The 20,378-nt window shown below is 40.6% G+C and overlaps 1 protein-coding gene across 4 annotated transcripts in view; it reads left to right on the top strand.

The window, feature by feature from the left end:
- Positions 1-20,378, top strand: part of patj (PATJ crumbs cell polarity complex component) — a 230,608-nt gene that overhangs the window by 18,183 nt on the left and 192,047 nt on the right. For all 4 annotated transcript variants that reach the window (XM_088927009.1, XM_088927011.1, XM_088927012.1 and 1 more), the window contains exons 7-12: positions 103-339; positions 1,485-1,587; positions 2,838-2,926; positions 3,958-4,099; positions 8,751-8,882; positions 15,994-16,073. In XM_088927009.1, coding sequence (XP_088783135.1) covers positions 103-339; positions 1,485-1,587; positions 2,838-2,926; positions 3,958-4,099; positions 8,751-8,882; positions 15,994-16,073 — 783 coding nt within the window. The remainder of the gene's footprint in view (positions 1-102; positions 340-1,484; positions 1,588-2,837; positions 2,927-3,957; positions 4,100-8,750; positions 8,883-15,993; positions 16,074-20,378) is intronic.

Genomic DNA, 20,378 nt, shown 5'->3' on the forward strand with positions numbered 1-20,378 from the left:
GATTAAGTTGCAGATAGTAGTGTGCAGTCTAAGGAGAAAGGAAATGCCGGTCTGGAGATTGTGCTGCTCGCGCTCCCTGTTAAGCCACGCTGTGTGTTTCAGGATGGGAGGCTTCGCACAGGAGATCACATCCTTGCCATTGGGGGCACGGATGTCCAGGGTCTGTCCAGCGACCAGGTGGTGAAGGTGCTGCAGAGCTGTGGCAGCCGGGTGCGGATGGTCGTGGCCAGGGACCCCCTGGGCGACGTGCGCCCCAAACCCCCGGCCCCTGCGGCCGCACCCGTGTCTGCCCTTCCGCCCATCCCGCCCCGCGGACAGGGCGAGCCAGACGCCCAGCAGGTAACGCAGTGTTGGACAGGGCTGGGCTCCCCGGCCGCGTGCGGAGGTGTCTGACGGATCGCTGGCCTGGGCAGTGAACTGTGCATCGGCAGTGACAGCAGGAGCTCATCTAGAGGACGGATGTGTCGTAACGTTACTGCGCTCAAGATGACACACTACGCGCGTGACAGAGCAGGGGCCAGAATCAGGGTGAACTCCTGGTCCTGCCATCTTCTCCTTCATCATACCTCCTGGCACCCTGATTTCCTGTCTCATTCTATTTAAAATGTCGTGTGCTGGACTGTTCGCCTTTGAAGCTTTGAGCGATGCACAGATTCCACTGCTGTTGAGTGCTCTCGTGAGCTAATCCCCTCACATGAAGGCACTTGGCTTGAGAAATATAATTAGTGATCATATTTATGGAGCTCTTCTGTCTTCGATAGCCTACTTTGAAAAATTTTACATTCATTGCTCAATGAAACATGCTACTCTTTATCTACAGATTCTTATCTTGTGTGGTTGTTTATATTACTAGTCTCCAATTTTCTGAAGTGATATTTCTCTCAGTTGTAGTTTGCATGCATGGGAAAGAACATCTCTGTAACAAGTAATAGGCTTATTCCATGCCGAAAAGAGGAGAAAGAAAACAGCCTGTTGTTGTGTTTTCTTTCTTCTCTTTTTAGCATGGGATAAGCCTATTACTTGTTCCTTTGCAGCCTATGCACACTGACGCAGCTACCCACCTGAACTATCTCTGTAACGATGTATTTCAGGGTTTGCTTAGCTATGAAAGGTGTGCTTGAATCTTGGTCTAAGCAATGTGGAAAATTGAAGGCTTCAGAGCAAAGGGACTCTTTCGGTGTACAAACTGAGTGCTGAATGCTGATGGGCTTGGGTGTGTTTAATTCATCACAGCAGTGGCCCCTGTAACTCACCAGCCACACATGAATGTGTGAATGGGAAGCAAATGGCTCTGACCACGATCATGTTATAGACCATGGACAATTGCTTACATTTGATTACATTTCTTAATTGGAGTGTAGCATAAAAAATAATAAACTACTAGAAAGTTAAGAGAGTTTGTGAAACTGTTTTTACCCCCTTGGAACTAGAATGTCTTTCCTTGTGTGCTTTTGATTTTCACTCATGTCCTCTTGGCCTCACAGTTGAACCTTGAGGGTTATGAGATCCATGACGTTCCCCTGCAGAAGAAGGAGGGCCAGAGCCTGGGCATCTCCATCGTTGAGCACACTGGGAGAACCGGTGAAGGTGAGGTTTTGTGCTCCGTTTTCTTGCCACTGAGTGTATTCCCTTCATTTGCCTTTATTGTTAGTGTTTCGAAAACCTTTGGCAATGTTAAGTTTGAAATGTTTTTTTCTTAGTTGGAAGTCCTTAAATAAAGAAATTGGTTTGCCAAATAATTAGAGACGGAACAAGAAAGAAAAAAAACGTTTCTTACAAAACAAGCTCCCCACCTCATTTGACGTAGTCTGAGCATGCATCTCTTCTGTGGTGAGAGGTAGCTGAAACAAAGTCCTTGGGTGCCCAGGAAAACAGTGATACATAGAATACTGTCCCTGTTTTTCTAGTACTGTTAGGCTGAGCTCTGATTATTTTGTTCATCTGTGCACTGTGTGGCCTGCAGTCAGTAAACAAAGACTACATTCTTCACAGACAGGTGAGATTTGCCTTTGTCTGCAAGTTACTGCCTGCACTACTGTTACCCTCACAGTATGGTTGGAGCCTAGTCATTGAGTAGTAGATCACACCAATTGTTTGATTGAGTACATTATCACATTTATGTGACAGCTGTTTGTGACAGGCCTTTCTTAATTGATCAATTTAATCAATTACCATACCAGGATTTCATTGGATCAGGTTTAGAATCAGTTAACTTGTAGCTTCTGTGATCACACTGTTGTATTATTAGAAGGACATAAGGCCAGGTGAGTATTATAAGCATAGTGATGTCACTATGACATGTTCATTATATTTGATGAGCCCTGTATAGTTACAGTACCCTATACTATCATGAGACCCTATTTCTATGGTGTTAAAAGTACAGTGCTATTAAGGTGTTACAGGCTAACACCTGGCCTGTTTCTAAAACTGTGGTGACAAGCTCCACATGCCTAATGAAAATTGCTCACTGCCTAATAATCTCTTCATTTCAATGGCCTTGCATATGGCACAAATGACCAATTTACTACTGTGAAATTGATGCAACCCCTAATATCGACCAAGCAGGAAGTCACTATAGCAACCCTGCTGGTGCAGGAGAGGACATGTTGTGACAACTCATTAGAAGATTCCTCTATTCCGTGTTGTGCAGTGTTAGCACAGCCAAGACCATGTGTCCCCATTTCCTCTCTCTGCAGGTGCCTTAGTCCTGTTGGCAGATTCTCTGACTTCTTGTGCCACAGTGGCTTCTCATGTGCAGTTGGGAACAGGGGTGTCAAGGTGTCAAGGGGTGTGGCTGTCCTAATACAGTGACTAACTGCAGTTCATTCTTCTCGCAGAGTCTCCTGGGATATTTGTGAAAACTGTGATACCAGGCAGTGCTGCAGAGCAAAGCGGACAGATCCAAGTCCATGACAAGATTGTTGCGGTAAGTAGGTGCATTCCTTAATCACTTTTTAATTAGCTTCTCTGTTAACCCTGTAGGTTTAAAATCAATAGCGAATGTCTTATCAGTTTGAGTAAATTGATAAGGAAGCTGAGGAAACTCTTACTGACTAAGGATGAAATAATTTATTTTGTTTTTACTTATTCCGAACACCACATTTTCTGTTTTCACTAAGGTCAGAAAAGGGTCAGATGTGTTTTCTTAAATATATCATAGGTATTTTCTAAACTGTGGAAGTTCGTGGGTTATGTAACGTTTTTTTGGATTTTGAAACATTGTTATTCAGTTTATTTTCATACAGCATGTTTTACTATATACAATGATTTAAATATGGGCCATCACCCTCCTGGAGATAAGTGACCCTTCTTTCACTCGTCCTTTTTTAAAATCAAAATCAGAAGTACTATTCCACTACTTTTTTCAGCCAATGGTTTCCATAAGATGTACTGTAGTGTTGCAGGGCAGCATAAATATGAGCGTTAACACAGAAAAACCGCGATCTGTGGTCAACGGAGATCGAAGGAAATGTGCTCAGCATCAAGCTGGAACAAGCCAGTCCTATAAGTGCCTGTTATAGGCGGAAACCTTATTACTGCCCTTCTGGGCTTCCGCTTATACTGCTTGGAGCAAAACTAGCCAGATTGATTGTGCAAGTCCAGACAGCAGTTGGACTGGAGTAGAATACATGTAGTGGATTTCTGTACAATACAAAGGTCAGCAGAGCCAGGTCAGATTGAGGAAAGATTAAGGAGAGTGTAATAGAGTGGATCACTGTAATAAAATATAAAATGTATATTATAGTATGCAAATATTAACCAGATCTTAAGGTGATTCATGCTTTTTAATGACTAGTTTCCATTACGATAATTTTCAACAGTCAATTCCACTCATGTGTAGAGCAGTTGAAAGAGTCTAAGTCAGGTGTTGGAACGAACAGATCTGACCTGGGCGGGGCAGTTCATGGCAGACATGCTGGGGCTCTGATTCTGTGCCTGTGGCTGCTTTAACTGCAGATCGACGGCATAAATGTGCTCGGCTTCTCCAACCGCGAGGTGCTGGAGGTCATGAAGAGCACGGGGCGCACAGTGCACCTGACCGTGGCCAGGAAGAGGTCCTTGCAGAAGCACGTGCCTCTGGAGCGATCCCTGGATAAAGGTAAGACTTCCTCATGGAGCTTTTATAATCATGAAAGAGCTGCACCACTTTTTGTCCTTCAAGGAGACTAGGAGCAGTGGGTGCTGGGTTCTTTATACAAAGTGTTATACTGTAGCTGTTTGGAGCAAGCTATCTCAGCATGTCGAAGATGATTGGCTTCAGAAAGTATCATGATGGGTTCATTAACAAAGTCATCAGAGAACCAACCTCCTCTGTCTTAAATTTGATCATTTTCCATATTATAACAATTACAACCACCACAGCCACAATATCCTTACACTTGTATAGCGCTCTGGACACTTCACTGAAAGCGCTTTACGGGGAATGATGATAAGAATGACGTCAGGCTGGGAATGGTACGAACAGCAGCCATAGTGCGCCAGTACGCTCACCACACACCAGCTATCAGTATGAACGAGATCAGAGTGATTAAACCAGTTCATAGATGGGGGTTATTAGGAGGTCATGATTGGTAAAGGCCAGGGGGAAATTTGGCCAGGACACTGGGCTTAACACCTCTACTCTTTTTGAGAAACGCCCTAGGATTTTTAATGACCATGAAGGACAGGATCTCGGTTTCATGTCTCATCCGAAGACTGGCAACTAATTTTACAGTATAGTGTCTCTATCACTAAACTGGGGCATTAGGACCCACAAAGAATGCAGGGTAAGTGCCCCCTACTGGTCCCACTAACACCACTTAGCTTAGCTTTCCAAGGAGGTATCCCATCCAGGTATGGACCAGATGCTCATCTGCTGAGCTTCAGTGGGATGCCACTTGTGAGTTACAGGGCAATATAGCTGTTGGCTATAACACCTTGGATTTTTTATTATGCTGACCCTTTGCCATTTTATAGGCAAGAGAAAAAATGTCTGCCATTCTTAAATACAGTGTGCACCATGAATTGAATGATGAGAAATCTGTTTTAGCTCTTGTCAGTCTTTCGGTATATCCAGCACAATGTAAAATCAGGACATCCCTCCATCTGCCTCTTTTTGTTTGTTCCAGGACAGGTTTACTTTTTACTTCTTGTCTAAGTCACTTCTCACTTTCATTACTGAAAAGTTTACTTCAGATCACTTCATTAATTTAAGTGCACTTTTTTCCTGACTAAATATACGGCATTTTGGGTATTTATAACCGTTCCAATAAAGTCTGCTGAAAGGGAAATGAGGATGCTTCACACAAAGCATAGTCCAAGACTGGAATGTAAATTAAAATGATTGCTTATGATGTAAGTTTTGATTATGGAGTGGTGCAGTTATAGGTGTTGGGGTACTGCCAGTCACTCACCTGTTGGAGCTAAAGACAAGGTCAATGTAGTTATTAAAACATAACTGGATGAGTCCCATTAAAAAAATAAGCTTTATCTGTACTGTGTGATTATTTTCTATATTATGTGCACCCTGGTGTTTCTGCGCTGTTTATATCTGAATTATATATGTTTAATGGTTATAATTTAATACAACCATCAACATTACATCACATTGAACCAACAAGGACAAATTTACCACTTCTGCTGTGGCAGTAACCTTGTTTTTCCACCTCATTGAAACTCACAAGGAAGCGTTGAGTTTGTAATTTGTCATTGCCAGGTAGTTTGGAGTTTTGATTGAGTCGGCATCTCACTGCACATTTTAATGTGGTTTTCTTTTCTAAAAAATACTTTTGCCAAATCTAATATCAAAAAGTTCACACACACAGGATGGGTTTTAGAAATTAGAATTTGAAGCTCAAAGCACCAACTGAAAGCTCTACCACCGACTAGAAGTAGTCCAATATTTTAAAGACGCAACAGCAAGTAAAAAACATTTTTTTTTTGCCAATACAAATTTGAACATGCTTTCATTTTCAGTCGTAAGGCCAGTTGTAATGGTAGCGTGCAAGCTTTGAAATTGTTCACATCTCTCTGTAGGCCTAGTTCGAACCAGGCAGTCTAGTGAAACAGAAATGTGTTATCCAGAACTATCAACCTGAGTCCCAAACCTGTTGCTCTTGAAAATAAAATAACTCTAATGATCTTTAATGTTGATCTTTCTTTCATGTGCTTGACATTCTTTTCTGGTCTAGCTTGGCTGTGAAGGATACTTTTTCTGATGATCTTATTCCTGAACTGACCTGTAAAATCTGGGTTTCCTTCTTTATTATGTGTAAATCAGATTCCCAGCCTGAATCTTCCAGGTAATACCATGTCAAATCAGGTAGTTTTGTAAAACAGTCAGCTCAATAAACATTAAACTTCTGTGACTAATTCATAGATTAACATACTGTATTCAGTTTTACCGTGCTCCTCTTTTTGAAGGTGTTCAGTATGAGGACACTCACAGTCAAAGGTCATGGTTAAGTGCTTTTTTTTATTAAAGTAATCAGTGTAGATATTCTGTCGCTTAATTGTACAAAACATCATAAGAACCATGTTTTCTGAAAAGGATCCTGAGATAAAGTGATTTTAGTATAAGTGGATATGTTTCACACTTTTAACTGTGACTCAATGGAAGTATTTGGTCCAAAGCAGCTCTGTGAAAGCTCTTTGTAGGTATTTTTTGAAAAAAAAAGTAAAAAGTATGCCTCAATTTGTGAATGTAACTAATTCCTAACTGTTTGAGAGATGAAAGTGTGTAAACTGATCATGAAATTCTCATTTCTATACTGTATGTATTAAACATTCTGATTCATTCTTGGGGTTTAGAAAATTACCTAGCAGATATCTGATTCGTCAGAATAAGGAAAGTGCTTATATCCCTACTTGACCCTAACACAATACACAAAGATGTATATACGCAACATAAAGGATAGATAAAGATATAATATGTAAAAATTCTAAGACACATTAAACAATTGCATTGTAGGAGGTCACACTATGAAGATGGCTCTTCCATTTGGCTGTGAGAGGCACACCTGCCTTGTAGTAAAAATCTCTAATGGGTATATTACTTTTTTTTCCCTAAACAAGCAAGTTTGATGATTCAGTGCTTTTGGGTACAGTACTTACCTTCATAAAATATTTAACAAGACAAATAGACCTAATAAAATGTGTAAAAATTCTAAGAATGCAGACTAACTGATGAATTGTTGTGGGAGGTCAGGATGGCATTTTCCATTTGCTTGCAAATAAAGTACCTTCATTGTAGCGAAAATCTCTTTGTAACTGCAAAAAAGTTATGAAATAGCTCGCTTTGTTATAGCAACATTTTTTTCAACTCAGTGTTTATAAATTGAAAGATACAGTGGCTGTCAAAAGTATTCCCCACTCTTTTTTTACATTTTGTTGTGTTTGGGTGTGGAATCATAATGTATTTAGTTGGGAGTTTTTGCCACTAATTTACAGAGAACACTCTATAAACAGTGAAAACTAAATTCTACAGATCCTTCTAAATTATAAATATAACGGAAAATAACTGATTAAATAAGTATACAGCCCTTTTGAGTCAATATTTGGTAGAGGCACATTTGGCAAAAAATTACAGCCATGAGTCTTCTTAAATTCGTTTGTACCGGCTTTGTATATTTGGTCCCTGCACTTTTTGCCCATTCTCCTTTGCAAAATTGCTTAAACTCCCTCAGGTTGGATGGGAAAAGTTGTTGAACGCAATTTTCAACTCCTCGCACAGATTCTTGATTGGATTGAGGGCCAGACTTTGACTTTGACATTGACGTTTTTCTATTTAAACCTCTCCAGTATGGCTTTGGCTGTTTGCTTTGGGTCTTTGTCCTACTGGAAGATGAATCTTCTCCCAAGTCCCATGTCTCTTGCAGACTGCAGGATTTCTCTGTACTTTGCTGCATCCTGTTTACCTCTTCCAGGCCATGATGTGGCAAAACACCCCCATAGCATGAGACTGCCACCACCATGCTTCACAACAGGGATGGTGTTTTCAGGATGATGTGCACTGTTAAACTTGTGCTAAGCAAAACACTTACTGTTGAAGCCAAACAGGTCAATTTTGGTCTCATCAAACCATAGAATCTTTTTCAACTTGGTCTCAGAGTCTTCCACATAAAATGGCAAAGTTTTTTGTCACTCATCCATCCAACAAACTCCATTTTCCATTCAACAATTTCCAGACTCCATTCAACAAACTGTGTGTAACTTCTAAAGACATTGGGCTGAGCCTATTTAGGTGTGTCATAGTAAAACGGGGTGAATAATTATACTTATTTTGTGTTTTATATTTATTATTGATTTAGTAGGATCTGTAGGAACTTGTTTTCACTTTGACATTATGGAGTGTTTTGTGTTGATCAATGGCAAAAAAATTGTAAATAAACACATTGTGATTCTATATTAAAAAGTCCAAGGGGTATATACTTTTGATAGCCACTGATTGGTGTACTAAAAGTAATGACCCTGATCACTCAGGATATGACCCGATAATGAAATAGAAGCTTCTGAAACATATCTCATGTTGGTCAGATAGTAGACTTAAGAGTGAACGTTAAGATCCAGGGGGAGTCTGTTTTCAGTTCTGCCAGGGCTGTCTTTTTTCATGCAATATTTCTTAACAGGACTCTGTTGCCCTTGGTGCATAGACCTGGGACTCAGAGTCACGTATCTCTAGCCCCAAATCTTGCTCATATGAAATTCAACAGTCAATATTAACTTGGATAAACATGTATTGTACTTATTGTTTTTGTTTTTTTTCCTGACAGTCGTAAGGGAGCCTTCTCGTGTGTCTCTCAGGAGGTCAGCTGAAATCAAAGTCAAGCTGGATGCCCAGAAGGGACCTGTCTTTGAACCCACAGACCTGATGCTCAGTGACATAAAACCGCAGCTAACGCAAGGTAAGCCCCATCCTTCTCCCTCAGTACAGCTTCCACTGTGCTGTCCCTTTTTCGTCATTGGATTTCTGCCTAGTGGGACAGTTACATGAAAAGAGTTATACATTTTCATGAGAAGAAAAAAACACAAGAAGAAGGCTCCACAGTCAAAACGTTGTTTCTTTTCTTCTGTTGTCAGCATGGAATAAACCTTTACTTGTTCCTTTGCAGCCTATACATTCTGACGCAGCTACCTAATTGAAATACATTTAACTCTTCCAATGGTAAATTCATATCCCCAAAATTCAGAGGAATTAGACGATCTGTTGAGGATCCTTGAGAGGTAGCCCACTTTACCCCTGAACATACCTTCTACTTTCAGTAGATTTACAAGGGGGACAAGCTCAACTGGAATTTGCTTTGTTTTGAAAAGGACTGTTTGTTGTGACACAACCTTGGGTAGTTTCACTGGGAGGTTGGTGATTCCATTTCCAGTATCCAGTTTATGACATTGGTATGTTAATGGATTTCCACAATGCAAGAGAAGAAGCACCATCACTTAACAGGAGCGCCCTGCTGTGCTTAGCAACCACTGTGCACAGTAAAGGTGACCAGAAATGCTTTTGCCTTTCGTTTGATTTTTAGTGGCAAAATGATAATACTGTAGCGCTTTCTGCTTCACATGGGTATGCGCCCTCGGTGCTGCCGCCCCCCACTGCGGGGGACTCGAACCCAGGCCTCTGGTGTCACTCAACAGGGAACCAGCCAGCTTAGCTAAAGGGAGATCTCCCATCAGCCCGGCGGCTGAGGTCCCTGCTATTCACAGGGAAGGGCGGTGACGTCACTGTGCTGGCAAGCCTGCTCGCACAACCTGTAATGTTGGCCGTACGCGTTACAATACACATGATTACAGGGTGGGAGACCTCATGGGAACACTTTAAAAGTTTTTCAGAGACTTCTTCCCTTTCCTTCATTCTGCTTTATACATTAGCATTGAGCCATTGGAAAAAGTCAGTGGACTGCATGGTGGATGGCATTATAGATGCTGGGAAGACTTATGGGATGAGAAACTTTGGGTGGGGCATGGATTCTTAATCATCTCTCAAACATCCCAGAGGACCAGACAGGATTTTGCCCAAAGATGAACTGCTGCAACCAATTAGCTTTGATCAGTACATATGATGCAGATTTTCAGTGTAAGTTAATGACAGGTAGTGCCCTCATTTAAAAATCTGGTTTACCACACAGTCTAGAATAAGGTTTCTTTCTCAAACTCTTCTATGTCTGGAAGACATTTGATCACCTTAAGGCTTAAGGAGAAGGTAGAAGGAGGAAACTTATCTTGGGCATCTCTTAAAGCTCCCAGGCACTTGTCATTCTACAGATCTGGATGCTTCATCTTGCATTTTTTCTAGTATGCTCTATTTCAGAATTCTACTGTAACCAGTCCTTTAATTGGTACAATAGTTAGCTGGTTGTAACAGACACCTAGAACAGATCACATTGGAAAGGTCCCTATATTGAGACAACCCTCTAAATGTGATCAGTTTGAACATTCAAGTTTTGATTATTATTTGAAGATTTTGTTTAAAGAGTATACATTAATTATATATATAATTATATTCGCCTAGTGGGACGTGATTGGCAGATGGTAAGGCCCTCTATCTGAAGGTTGTTTTGGAATCATTTAATACCTTCCAACTGCTCAGCTAGTGTGCGCTTCCTGAACTTGTTCAATTTTTCCCTGGAATCAAAATCCCATGGAAAGTCTTTGTTGGTTGCCAGTGGCTTTACAGCCTCAGCAGTTCTGCCACGACTATCTTGAGGTTTAAAACCTAGGCGTCTTGGTAAAAAACAGAACTGCAATCTAGTTTTATAACCTCATGATACTCTGAAAAGTCTTTTTTATTTTCTCAGTAACAGTTCAACTAATGTGATGCAGTTTTGGAAGTTGAACCGTTTTGTTCCCCCCCAAAATATTAAAGAATACATGGAACTGGATGGAACTTGAATCCATTGTATCTGACAAACTGTCCCGGACAGATTGTTTTCAATCTGGAGTGGGGCCTATACCGAGACAACTCCCAACGTAATCTGTAATTTTTGACACCAACCCACATAGCGTTAAAGGAAGAGCACCACGCACGAAGCACTTGGAATAGTGTTTTTTTTATGCCGAGGCTGTCACTGATAGCTGCCGTTTGGGTTTTAATGACTCGGCTCCCACCAGCTAAACGTTACTCAGGACTGGAACATTATACAGCCATGCCGCTTTGCGCTGGGGTCACTCCTGGGGCAGCCAGTCACTTTACACAGCTGAGCCTCCGTCAGGCCGTCTTGCTTGTGCGATCCGGGCAGTATTACGGTCATGTTAGAAGGCAGCGCAGATATAAATGTCAAGATAGTTGAGCTGCAGCGGAAGATGGGCTCAGAACTGGAGCTTGTAGCAAGGCTCATGTTACACTCTAGCCTAATTAATCCAGACAAGCCATTATACCTGCCAAATGTATAAATAAAGTGTTCTGTTGCACCATGCTGATGTGATCCTCTGATAACAATGATGGCTTGTCAGGGGCCTATTTCCCGAAGGGGGAATCGCACAGCTTGTAAAACGATAGGCATTTTAAATCAAAACAATATAGCCGCCTCCTCCCCCTTTTTTTTTCTCTGGTGCTCAGGCTTTCTTCTTCTGTTAAAAAAGATTGCATGTTTATGACATTAATGGATGGGTGCTGTTGGGAGGTTCCCTAGATATCAGCTGCGCATTGCAAAATCAAACTTGAATCGGAGCTGGCTGCACTTCAAAAATGAAGAAAAGAAAGCACACTTTCAGGTTAGGACCGTATTTGCATTTTTCTTTAGGAAAACGAATGCAGTCGCAGACCGTAAGACAGTAGTTGTGTGCAGTGGCGTGTTCTACTTCAGTCATTCTGCGCTCAGCAGGGATCCTTGATCTGGATGGAATCCAAACCTTCTGTCATTTCAAGCTTCAGAGGTGACACCTGTTGTGGTACTGTTACATCCGTTTTCTCCCTTCGGTGAAACTGTCTCGGTGCGTTAAGAGTAAGCTTTGACATTGTCAACATGTTCTTCTGTTAATTGCTTCCACTAAATATCTGAGCAGCACCTTTGGTGGTAAAATGGTGCATCAAGGAGGGTTGTGCTGATTAATCAAGTGAATGTCCTACATTCCTTACACATTGCACATTGGCACTACCTCTTTGGTTGTGACCCACGTGCGTATTGCACAGTTCTCCATCATAGCCCTGGGCCTCATTCAGGTGTTTCACTGCTTGACACCTTTTAATATCTTTTTAAAAGCATTCAAAAAGGAGCTCTCATTATAAAATGATTCATTTCTCACGTGAGCTACACTGCCAAATATCACTATAATTATTTGGAGAATTCCTGAGACCCTGGACAAGTATCATTATTACTTAGATATTACATTACATACCAATTTGAAAAACAAAGCTTTTCTTATCCAGAGTCTTCTGAAATCAAGAAATTGCTATGGTGCTGTAAAAAGAGCTGTTAAGAAAAATGTGTGCAATACAGTGCATTTTTTTTCTTTAGAATACTTCAGTAGAGATTAAAATAGCATATTCTTAACATAAGCAGAAAACCTACCTAAGAACCTAAAAACATACCTAAGAAGATTCAATATACAGTAACCACAATCTTTATTCTTTGCAGACAGTGACCAAACGGGAATCTACTCCTTTAATGGCAATCTTAAATTAAGCTTAAAGGTTACTTTTTTTTGTCCTGAAACTTCCAAAATAAGTAATGGTAGAATGGAGTTCTCCTTCTGGATGTAAAGTATAATCTTGGTTGCAGGCATGCTCAGTTTGTATGTTTACAAGGGCCAGTGTTCTTGCATGTGATTCTAAAATCCCTTCACTATATTATTTTGCCAATTCGGATAACTCACTCCTTCCAAGACTGATACCAGAGGAAGTTGAAAAAAGGTTTCTGAGTGCTGAATTGCCAACACAGGATACTGTAAGGCGATTACACTATAACAGCTGTCAGGCACTCTCATGACAAGGGACGAGCCCTGCCCTTATTCAAGATGGAATTAGGATCTTGATCTGCAACAGGACATTCTCCTGTAATCTGTAGTGTAATCTGATCCTGTTTCTGTGATGTCACCTACCAGCACTCTCAGCAGAAGGGGTTTATAAGACGTTATCTAGGCTCAGTGATTCAGCAGGTCTTTTAGATTATCTAATCACTAAATCAGTTCACAAAATGGTTAAATTGCTAAAAGCAAATGTCATAGTTAGGGTTACCCCCTACTTGCAAGAATAATGTTTGTTTTGGTAGCAGACTATGCCACCACTCTCTAACCAACACCCAGAGCACAATATATGAAAACAAATACAAAGAACACACATTCTAAACAAAACAAGTTCCCCATAGGATCCACTTTACCAAACAAACATTCGAACGTCCTTCATGTAGTTGTTTGGGTGATTTTTAGGCATTTTCTCCGGTCCAGGCTATCCCAAACAAATGGTTCCCACTTTCATTTCTCTGTGTCCAAGGTCAGGTGAAGAGGAGTGGGAGGAAGATGATGTTGGAGTCTTCCTCAGCTCATCCTTTAGAGTCCCTGTTCTTCTCTTAGAGTCCTCTCCTGGGTCCTATTCTTTCATCTGTCCTGCAAACCTTCCTCCTTCCTAAAATTCCAGTTTTGCCCTGGCTGGTTGGCTTTAAAATTTAATGTTCAGTAACGCAAAGATCTTTTTCAAAATGTTTTCATACAGGATATTCAGTCAGGTTTTGTACAGTGCCTTCAGAAAATATTTGCCCGCCTGTCACAATTTATACTGCAGACGTAAATAAAATTTATATGGATTTTTTGTCACCAATCTACACAAATTATTCCATAATGTCAAACTGAAACAAAAGTTCTGGAAATGTACTTTAAAAGAAAATGCAAGAATCTGAACTGGATTCATCACTTTTCCTATGATACTCTAAATTGAGCCCAGGTGCAACTAATTTCCTTGTGAGATCACTCTAAAACTCGAATGAAGTGCATTCGAATGGGTCACTTTCATTGACATGATGGTGGACATGATTTTAGAAGAAATACGCTTGTCTGTAAAATGTCCCCCAATTGACATGTGCATGTCAGAGCAGAATTACCACGGAGCTGTCTGTACATCTCTGTGATAGAATTTATAAATCTGGGGAGGGTTCTAAAAACATACCTAGGGTGTTGAAAGTTCCAAGGTGCATCATCCGGAAGTGAAAAGAATACAGAATCACTCGGACTTTTCCCGGAGCAGGCAATCCTCCCAAACTGAGCAACTGGGAGAAAAGCACCTTTGGTTAGAGAAGTGACTAAGCAACCAGAGACCATCCTTACAACTAAAGAATTCAAGGGCTAAGATGGGAGAAACTGTCCAGAGGACAACAATCTCTGATTTAACTTCTAGATAAGAAGCCACTCCTGAGAAAAGGCCACATACATTAATAGCAAATGGCAGACCCTAAGACCATGTGGCAAAAAGGCTATCTGGAACCTTCTGAAAGAAATATTGAACTCTTTGGCTGGTTCAAACCGAATACCAGTCATCACCCATGTAACCATCCCTACTATGCGATGTGGTGGTAGCAGCATCATGCTTTCAGCGGGGACTGAGGTACTAGTCAGAATACGGGGAAGAATGAATGGAGTCAAATACAGGCAAATTCTTGAGGAGAACCTGTTTCAGTCAGCAAAAGACTGTAAAAAAAATAGGACAGTGACCCTAAGCATTCTGCCATATTCACAATAGAGTGGCTTTAGAACAGGAATGTGAATGGCCCAGACTTGTATCCCATTGCAAATCTGTGGATGGACTTGAAGATTATGGTTTATTAAATCCCTCCATCCAACTTGACGGAGCTTGAACAAATCCGCAAGGAAAAAAATCCCCAAATCCAGATGTGCAAAGCTGATACAGACATACTTAAGAAGATTCAAAGCTGTAATTGCTGCAAAAAGGGGCTGAATGCATCACTAACCAAGATATTTGTTTTTCATATTTTAATTTTTTGTTATACAAAATATTTTAGCCCCTTTAAGCTGTTGTGTATGTTTCAATGCGTTAAAATTTCTAGTTATAACATAACATTTTGGATAGAGGGGTTGACGAATACTTTTTGGAGGCAGTGTTACTGTCGTTTCCTTATGGGTTTACAAACGTATGAAATAGTCATTGTGAAGTATTGTTTCAGGTTACTAAATTCTGAAGGAAAGACATTCCCAGCAATGGGTTCTGCAGCTGCTCTCAATGAAACTGCCTTTGTGAATTGAGGTTTGAAGCGTGTGCCTTCAGTTGAAAATGGGGTTGTCTCTTTTAGGTACTGTAATTATGTGAACTGTAAATCAGACATCTCATTGATTATAGATTCCTAGTGAAGTTATTTGTATAGAGGGGCTGTTTCAACTTCACTTTGGCTTTTCAGCCCCGTGTCTGGAAAGCAGATGTTCACCGAGGCTTTGCTCGAAATGATGTATTTATTTTTCAACATCTGTGATTGAGAGCACTGTAATAGCTCTAAAATGCAAATTTAATCAGATTACTTGTACGGATCTTGTATTTCTAGGTAAAGGAATTACGTAAAGTTAAGGCTGCAATAGTACTCCTTATATAAACTTTTGACCAGTCATGAATCTTTAACTTGTTTCTCACAGAAATTTGAACAATAATTATCCATGTTTAACTGTTGCATAATGTTAGGGGAATAAACCAGAACATTTCTTGTGATACTGTACATCATTTGCTCTGTTTTCTAGTATATACATGATAGGTTTGGGATTTCCTGTGGCCTTGATTCATTGTCTTACAATCTATTGCTGTGATTTTCTTGCCAGCATGTTGCCGTGCAGCTGTGTTGTCTGGTCACTTTTATTCTTCACAGCTGTGAGATTTTTGTTAATCAGTATAGATTTCTGGGCTCACGTTTGGCCTTTTCTGCATTCTTTGAATACAGTTTACGACCCTGCAGTTTTTAAGGGTGTCTCTACTTCACCACAGGCTCGTGGCTTTTCTTTGTTATTGTAACTGACCTTTTATGTTTTGAAGACACACTTTCCTGTGTCTGAATTGGCTTCATAAATGTTTTGTGTTTTCTGCAGATCCAGAACCACTCACCTTGCCTCAGGACCATTTAAGAGCCAAGTGGGAAAGTGCCCTGGGACCCGAATATGAGGTCATGGTAAGGGACAGGATCCTTGCAGTTTCCTGCACTCTGGGCTGCATTAAAACAAGCCCTCTGCCTGTCTGTCAAGGACTTGTTCCTGAGGTGTGATCTGATGGCAGCATTCAGCTTGCATTACACAGTATAAAACTTTCATGGGACGTGCAATTGGATTTTTGTTTTGGGTATCTTATACTCTGCGTTTTGATTTAATTTTGGCATTGACCTGAAAGTCAATGTACAGAGAGTCACTCACCCAGTGGAGCCCTTCCTTTCCACTCTGCTATAAGTACTTTAATGCTGTCAGTGGAGCTGCTATAACCTGCACCAGCTGAACTGTGAAGACAGCATGCTACAGCAGCAGTGTTTAGTCATGCGGTACAGATAAATGGCTGTTAGGTAACCCTGATCCTCAAGCATACAGGTGCTACACAAGGCTACATCATTGAAACTGGAACAGTTTTAAAATGGAAGTGGTGTTTTGGAACTTATTGGGTTTTTTTTCCTTCAGGAGTGTTGTACAGTGTAGTCCATAAGTATTTGGACAGTGACACAATTTTTGTTGTTTTGGCTCTGCACTCCAGCACATTGGATTTGAAATGAAACAATGACTGTGGGGTTAAAGTGCAGAATGTCAGCTTTGTCCCCTAAAATGGGAGGACTATGCATAAAAAGAGCTGTAATTCTTATGTGGTTAACCCAATATAGACATAAGTACCCTCGAATTAAAGCTGACATTCTGTGCTTTATCCTCTTAGTCATTGTTTCATTTCAAATCCAATGTGCTGGAGTACAGAGCCAAAACAACAAAAATTGTCGCTGTCCAAATACGGACTGCACTGTATGTGGGGATATGCTGTTCATTCTATTGTTACCTCAGAATTTTTTTTGGAGTGCTGCTACCTTCAAGCATGAGGGAGAAGGTTAGTCTGCAATTGAACCAAACTGCATTGTATTCTTAATCAGATTCCAATGGACTGTCCTATTCCAGATCAAGACATCCTAGATTATTTATTAGTGACCATTGCCTCCATCTGAAAAAGACACCCATCCATTAAAATAACATGCAAAAGTATCTAGACTCACAACAGTCTTGTAAAACCCCAATCTTATACTGATGTAAGCACCATGATCAATATGCAGAAATAATTAAGATAGATGTGATAGCTAAAAGATTCTTTCCTCTTCATTGGTACTCACAAGTACAGCCTTTTAACACAAGCTGATTCTCAGCTACTGGGTGTGAAGATAACCCACCCATGATGTAGAATCCCAGTGTTCCTGAATTGACTCATCGTTCATCCTTCATATGTATGAGAAAGACTACTTAAACTGAATCCAGTTTTGCTCAACATGTACAGTAGGCACTGTCATTCTACTTCTTCTGTTTTGAAATAAACCAGACGGTTTAGTCTTCCAAAGCCTGATCTGAAAAGCCACTAATTTTAAGATGGGATGCGTGTTTCCCCAAAATCTATAGCTTCTAAATTAACAACACGTGTATATTTTTAAAATGTAATCAGACTAAAAGTGCTGGATACCAATAACCATTGTTCGCAAATAATGTTTTCCTGTCTTAACGGCAGACTTAGAATGCGATTCTGTGCATTAACCATTGTGGGTTTCTCTGCTTAGTGTTGGCAGCTGTTACTTGTTGAACTGTATCTGTGTGGAAGGGATCTTTCTTTTGCAATTAATTTGTTAAAAAAAGATACAAAACATTTCCAGTTCTACATGGAAAGTGAATAAAATACAGAAAATGGCAACATCCGTTTTGTATCTGGAGGTTTCCCTGGAGCAGAGAGACTTCCTTCTCATTATAAATTGGCCTTTATTATGTTCTGCTCTTTGGCTGGCGTTTATAGACATTTAAAGGAGGTATACATTACACTCCAGAGGCCTTCCGAAGCATAAAGAAAATGTAACTGATCTCTATAGGTTTCTTTAAAAGTTATTTAAAAAAATTGGGGAGAAAATCACACTTCCTGAAACTCATATTTCCCTAAATATATATATATACCAAGTATATATCCCACAGTACTTGTGCACTGTTTTATGTTTTCCATCCAATTTTATTGCTTTTCTTAATGAGAATCATGGTGGCAGCATGTTGAGTAGAGCAAGCTTTTCAAGCCCAGCTCCAATGGAAACCTCCTTTGAGCCATCCTTTCCAGGGGACAAATCGCTTGCTCCAGCCTCTCTAAATCCTGAATCGTTTGGCTTAGGCTCCTTAAACTTGGCAAGCTCCTCATCCTGTCACAGAGAGTAAACTCATGAAGAAACCTTATTTCACCACTCGCTTCTGTGACACTGATCTATTAGTTATTATCCAAAGTCCTTGAATATGGGTGAGCTGATGAGGAAGGGGGCCTTTGTTGTCTTGTAAACCCAGAAGTCCATTTCTGCTGCACCACAATAGAACAGCACAGTGGCTACAAGAGTGCTGAGGCTTCACCAACTCTCTGATCAACCTCATTCTCTGTGTAGCAGACAATCCCCCTCCACTAACCTTCTAGGAGAGAAGAAACAAAACAGAAGTTTGCTGTTCTTCAGCTAGGGCAGAATGCACATTTTTTCTTTTGATTTTGAGGTGCTACTGGACCGTCATTTCTCCATCCTGTGGGTATTGGCTTTGCGGGGCTAAGGAGTGTAATCCTTTTTTAGCTGGAGCACATCCTCTGGTTCACTTTCGTAAAGATGGGGTTTACTACTCTAGTCTTTCTATCCAGAGGTATCAGGTTTGCCTTACATACAACATTGAAAAGGTGTTACCCATGACACCAGATCTTTCCTTGTTGTACAGAAATTTCAATGTCTCTTGGAAAATGGTGTCCAATCCTGCTAGTTTACCACTATAAAGGCACTGTACTTTAACATCAGTGAACGTTCTGCCTACTCCAGAGATTTCCATCTCCTCTTCCTGTAAACCACTGGTATCCTTGAGGTGCTCATTCCTCCTCTTGTTGATGTCTTCAGTTGAGGCCAATGTTTCAACATCCTTGATGAGAACAGCTTGGGTATCATCTGGCCAACTCCTCATAAGGAGTTGAATGGTTTTCTATTGCACCTTTGAGGCTGACTCTGATAGTCCTTTTCCATGACATCTCCAAACTCTGTCCTGAACTTTTATTTTAGCTGCTGTGGCCTTTGTTTAGCTGATGATTCTTAGTTGAATCAGGAGACCACTTTAAAAGCACTGCTCAGAAAGCCTCCTTCTTCAGCTTGACCACTTTCCTCACCACTGGTCTTCACCATTAGGTCCTTGTCCTTCAGGTCACAGCTTTTTGTGGCCATCTTGATAAAACCCAAGGTCTGTTATCAGGTACACTTAAGAGCCAATGAGTGTTTGAACATAGTGTTAGCTTTGGAAGATCCATGACTAGCACAGAAGATTAGGTTTTTGATCAAAGGTTTAATACTAGAACTAACGTGGTTTCGAAGTCGGACTGTTTATATCTGATTGCGTGCCTCGAGTAGTGCCACTTCACTTTCCACACATGGAAATCTTATCTCCATTTCCAAGGTTCAGTCTGTCACGATCAATCCCTGTCATCGCCATGCTGCCTTGTCTTTAACTCGAGCTGGCATGTGGAACTTGGCATGGATTGTTGTTCATCAGGAACCTTGCCTCACACTGGTTTGCCAACATAGAATACTATGAGAAGTAATATCTATGCAACATCGATCTGGTATTCAACAAAACCTCCATCACTATAGATTACTGATTCTTAGTGTATGCTAAAAATAAATTTTAAATTGCGGATATTTAGTAATATGCAAGAGACTGCCTAAGGTTACAAGCTAACATCTTGCAGAGATCATATAAGGTTGCTCGCACCTCTAGTGCGACTTCTGTCCCAGTACTCCTCAACATAAAACAATATAAACTATGTGTTTCCCTGATGCCACTCAGGACCAACGTGTCCCTCTCTATAAAGAGTTTGTGAAACAGCATAGAAGATTGTGGGAGATGATTCCATGTGTGCCTGAATTGGCAAGTTAAAACAGACTCCAAAGATGAGTTGAATCTAAATTTGTTGATCTGGAGTGAGCCATGGGCTCATAGACATTATGAAAGTCGAGGCAGTAAGACCTCCAAATCGTGTATTAGTTGGATAGATGCAGGTAGCTTTTAAAGGTATTTACAAGCTAAATTGCTTAAATTACCTCAATCCTTTTGCAATATTTTAAGAAAAAACTGTTAACATTCACATCTTCTAGCTTGTAAGTGACTTCCTGCTTGACGTGGCATGGCTAAAACTGGTATACAGACAGTACATTGGTAAGATTTGTCCATATGCAACATTTTTCGTTTTGCTTGTG

The sequence above is a fragment of the Atractosteus spatula genome, chromosome 11 (genome assembly GCF_055471065.1).
Source record: "Atractosteus spatula isolate fAtrSpa1 chromosome 11, fAtrSpa1.hap1, whole genome shotgun sequence".
Lineage (NCBI taxonomy): Eukaryota > Metazoa > Chordata > Actinopteri > Semionotiformes > Lepisosteidae > Atractosteus > Atractosteus spatula.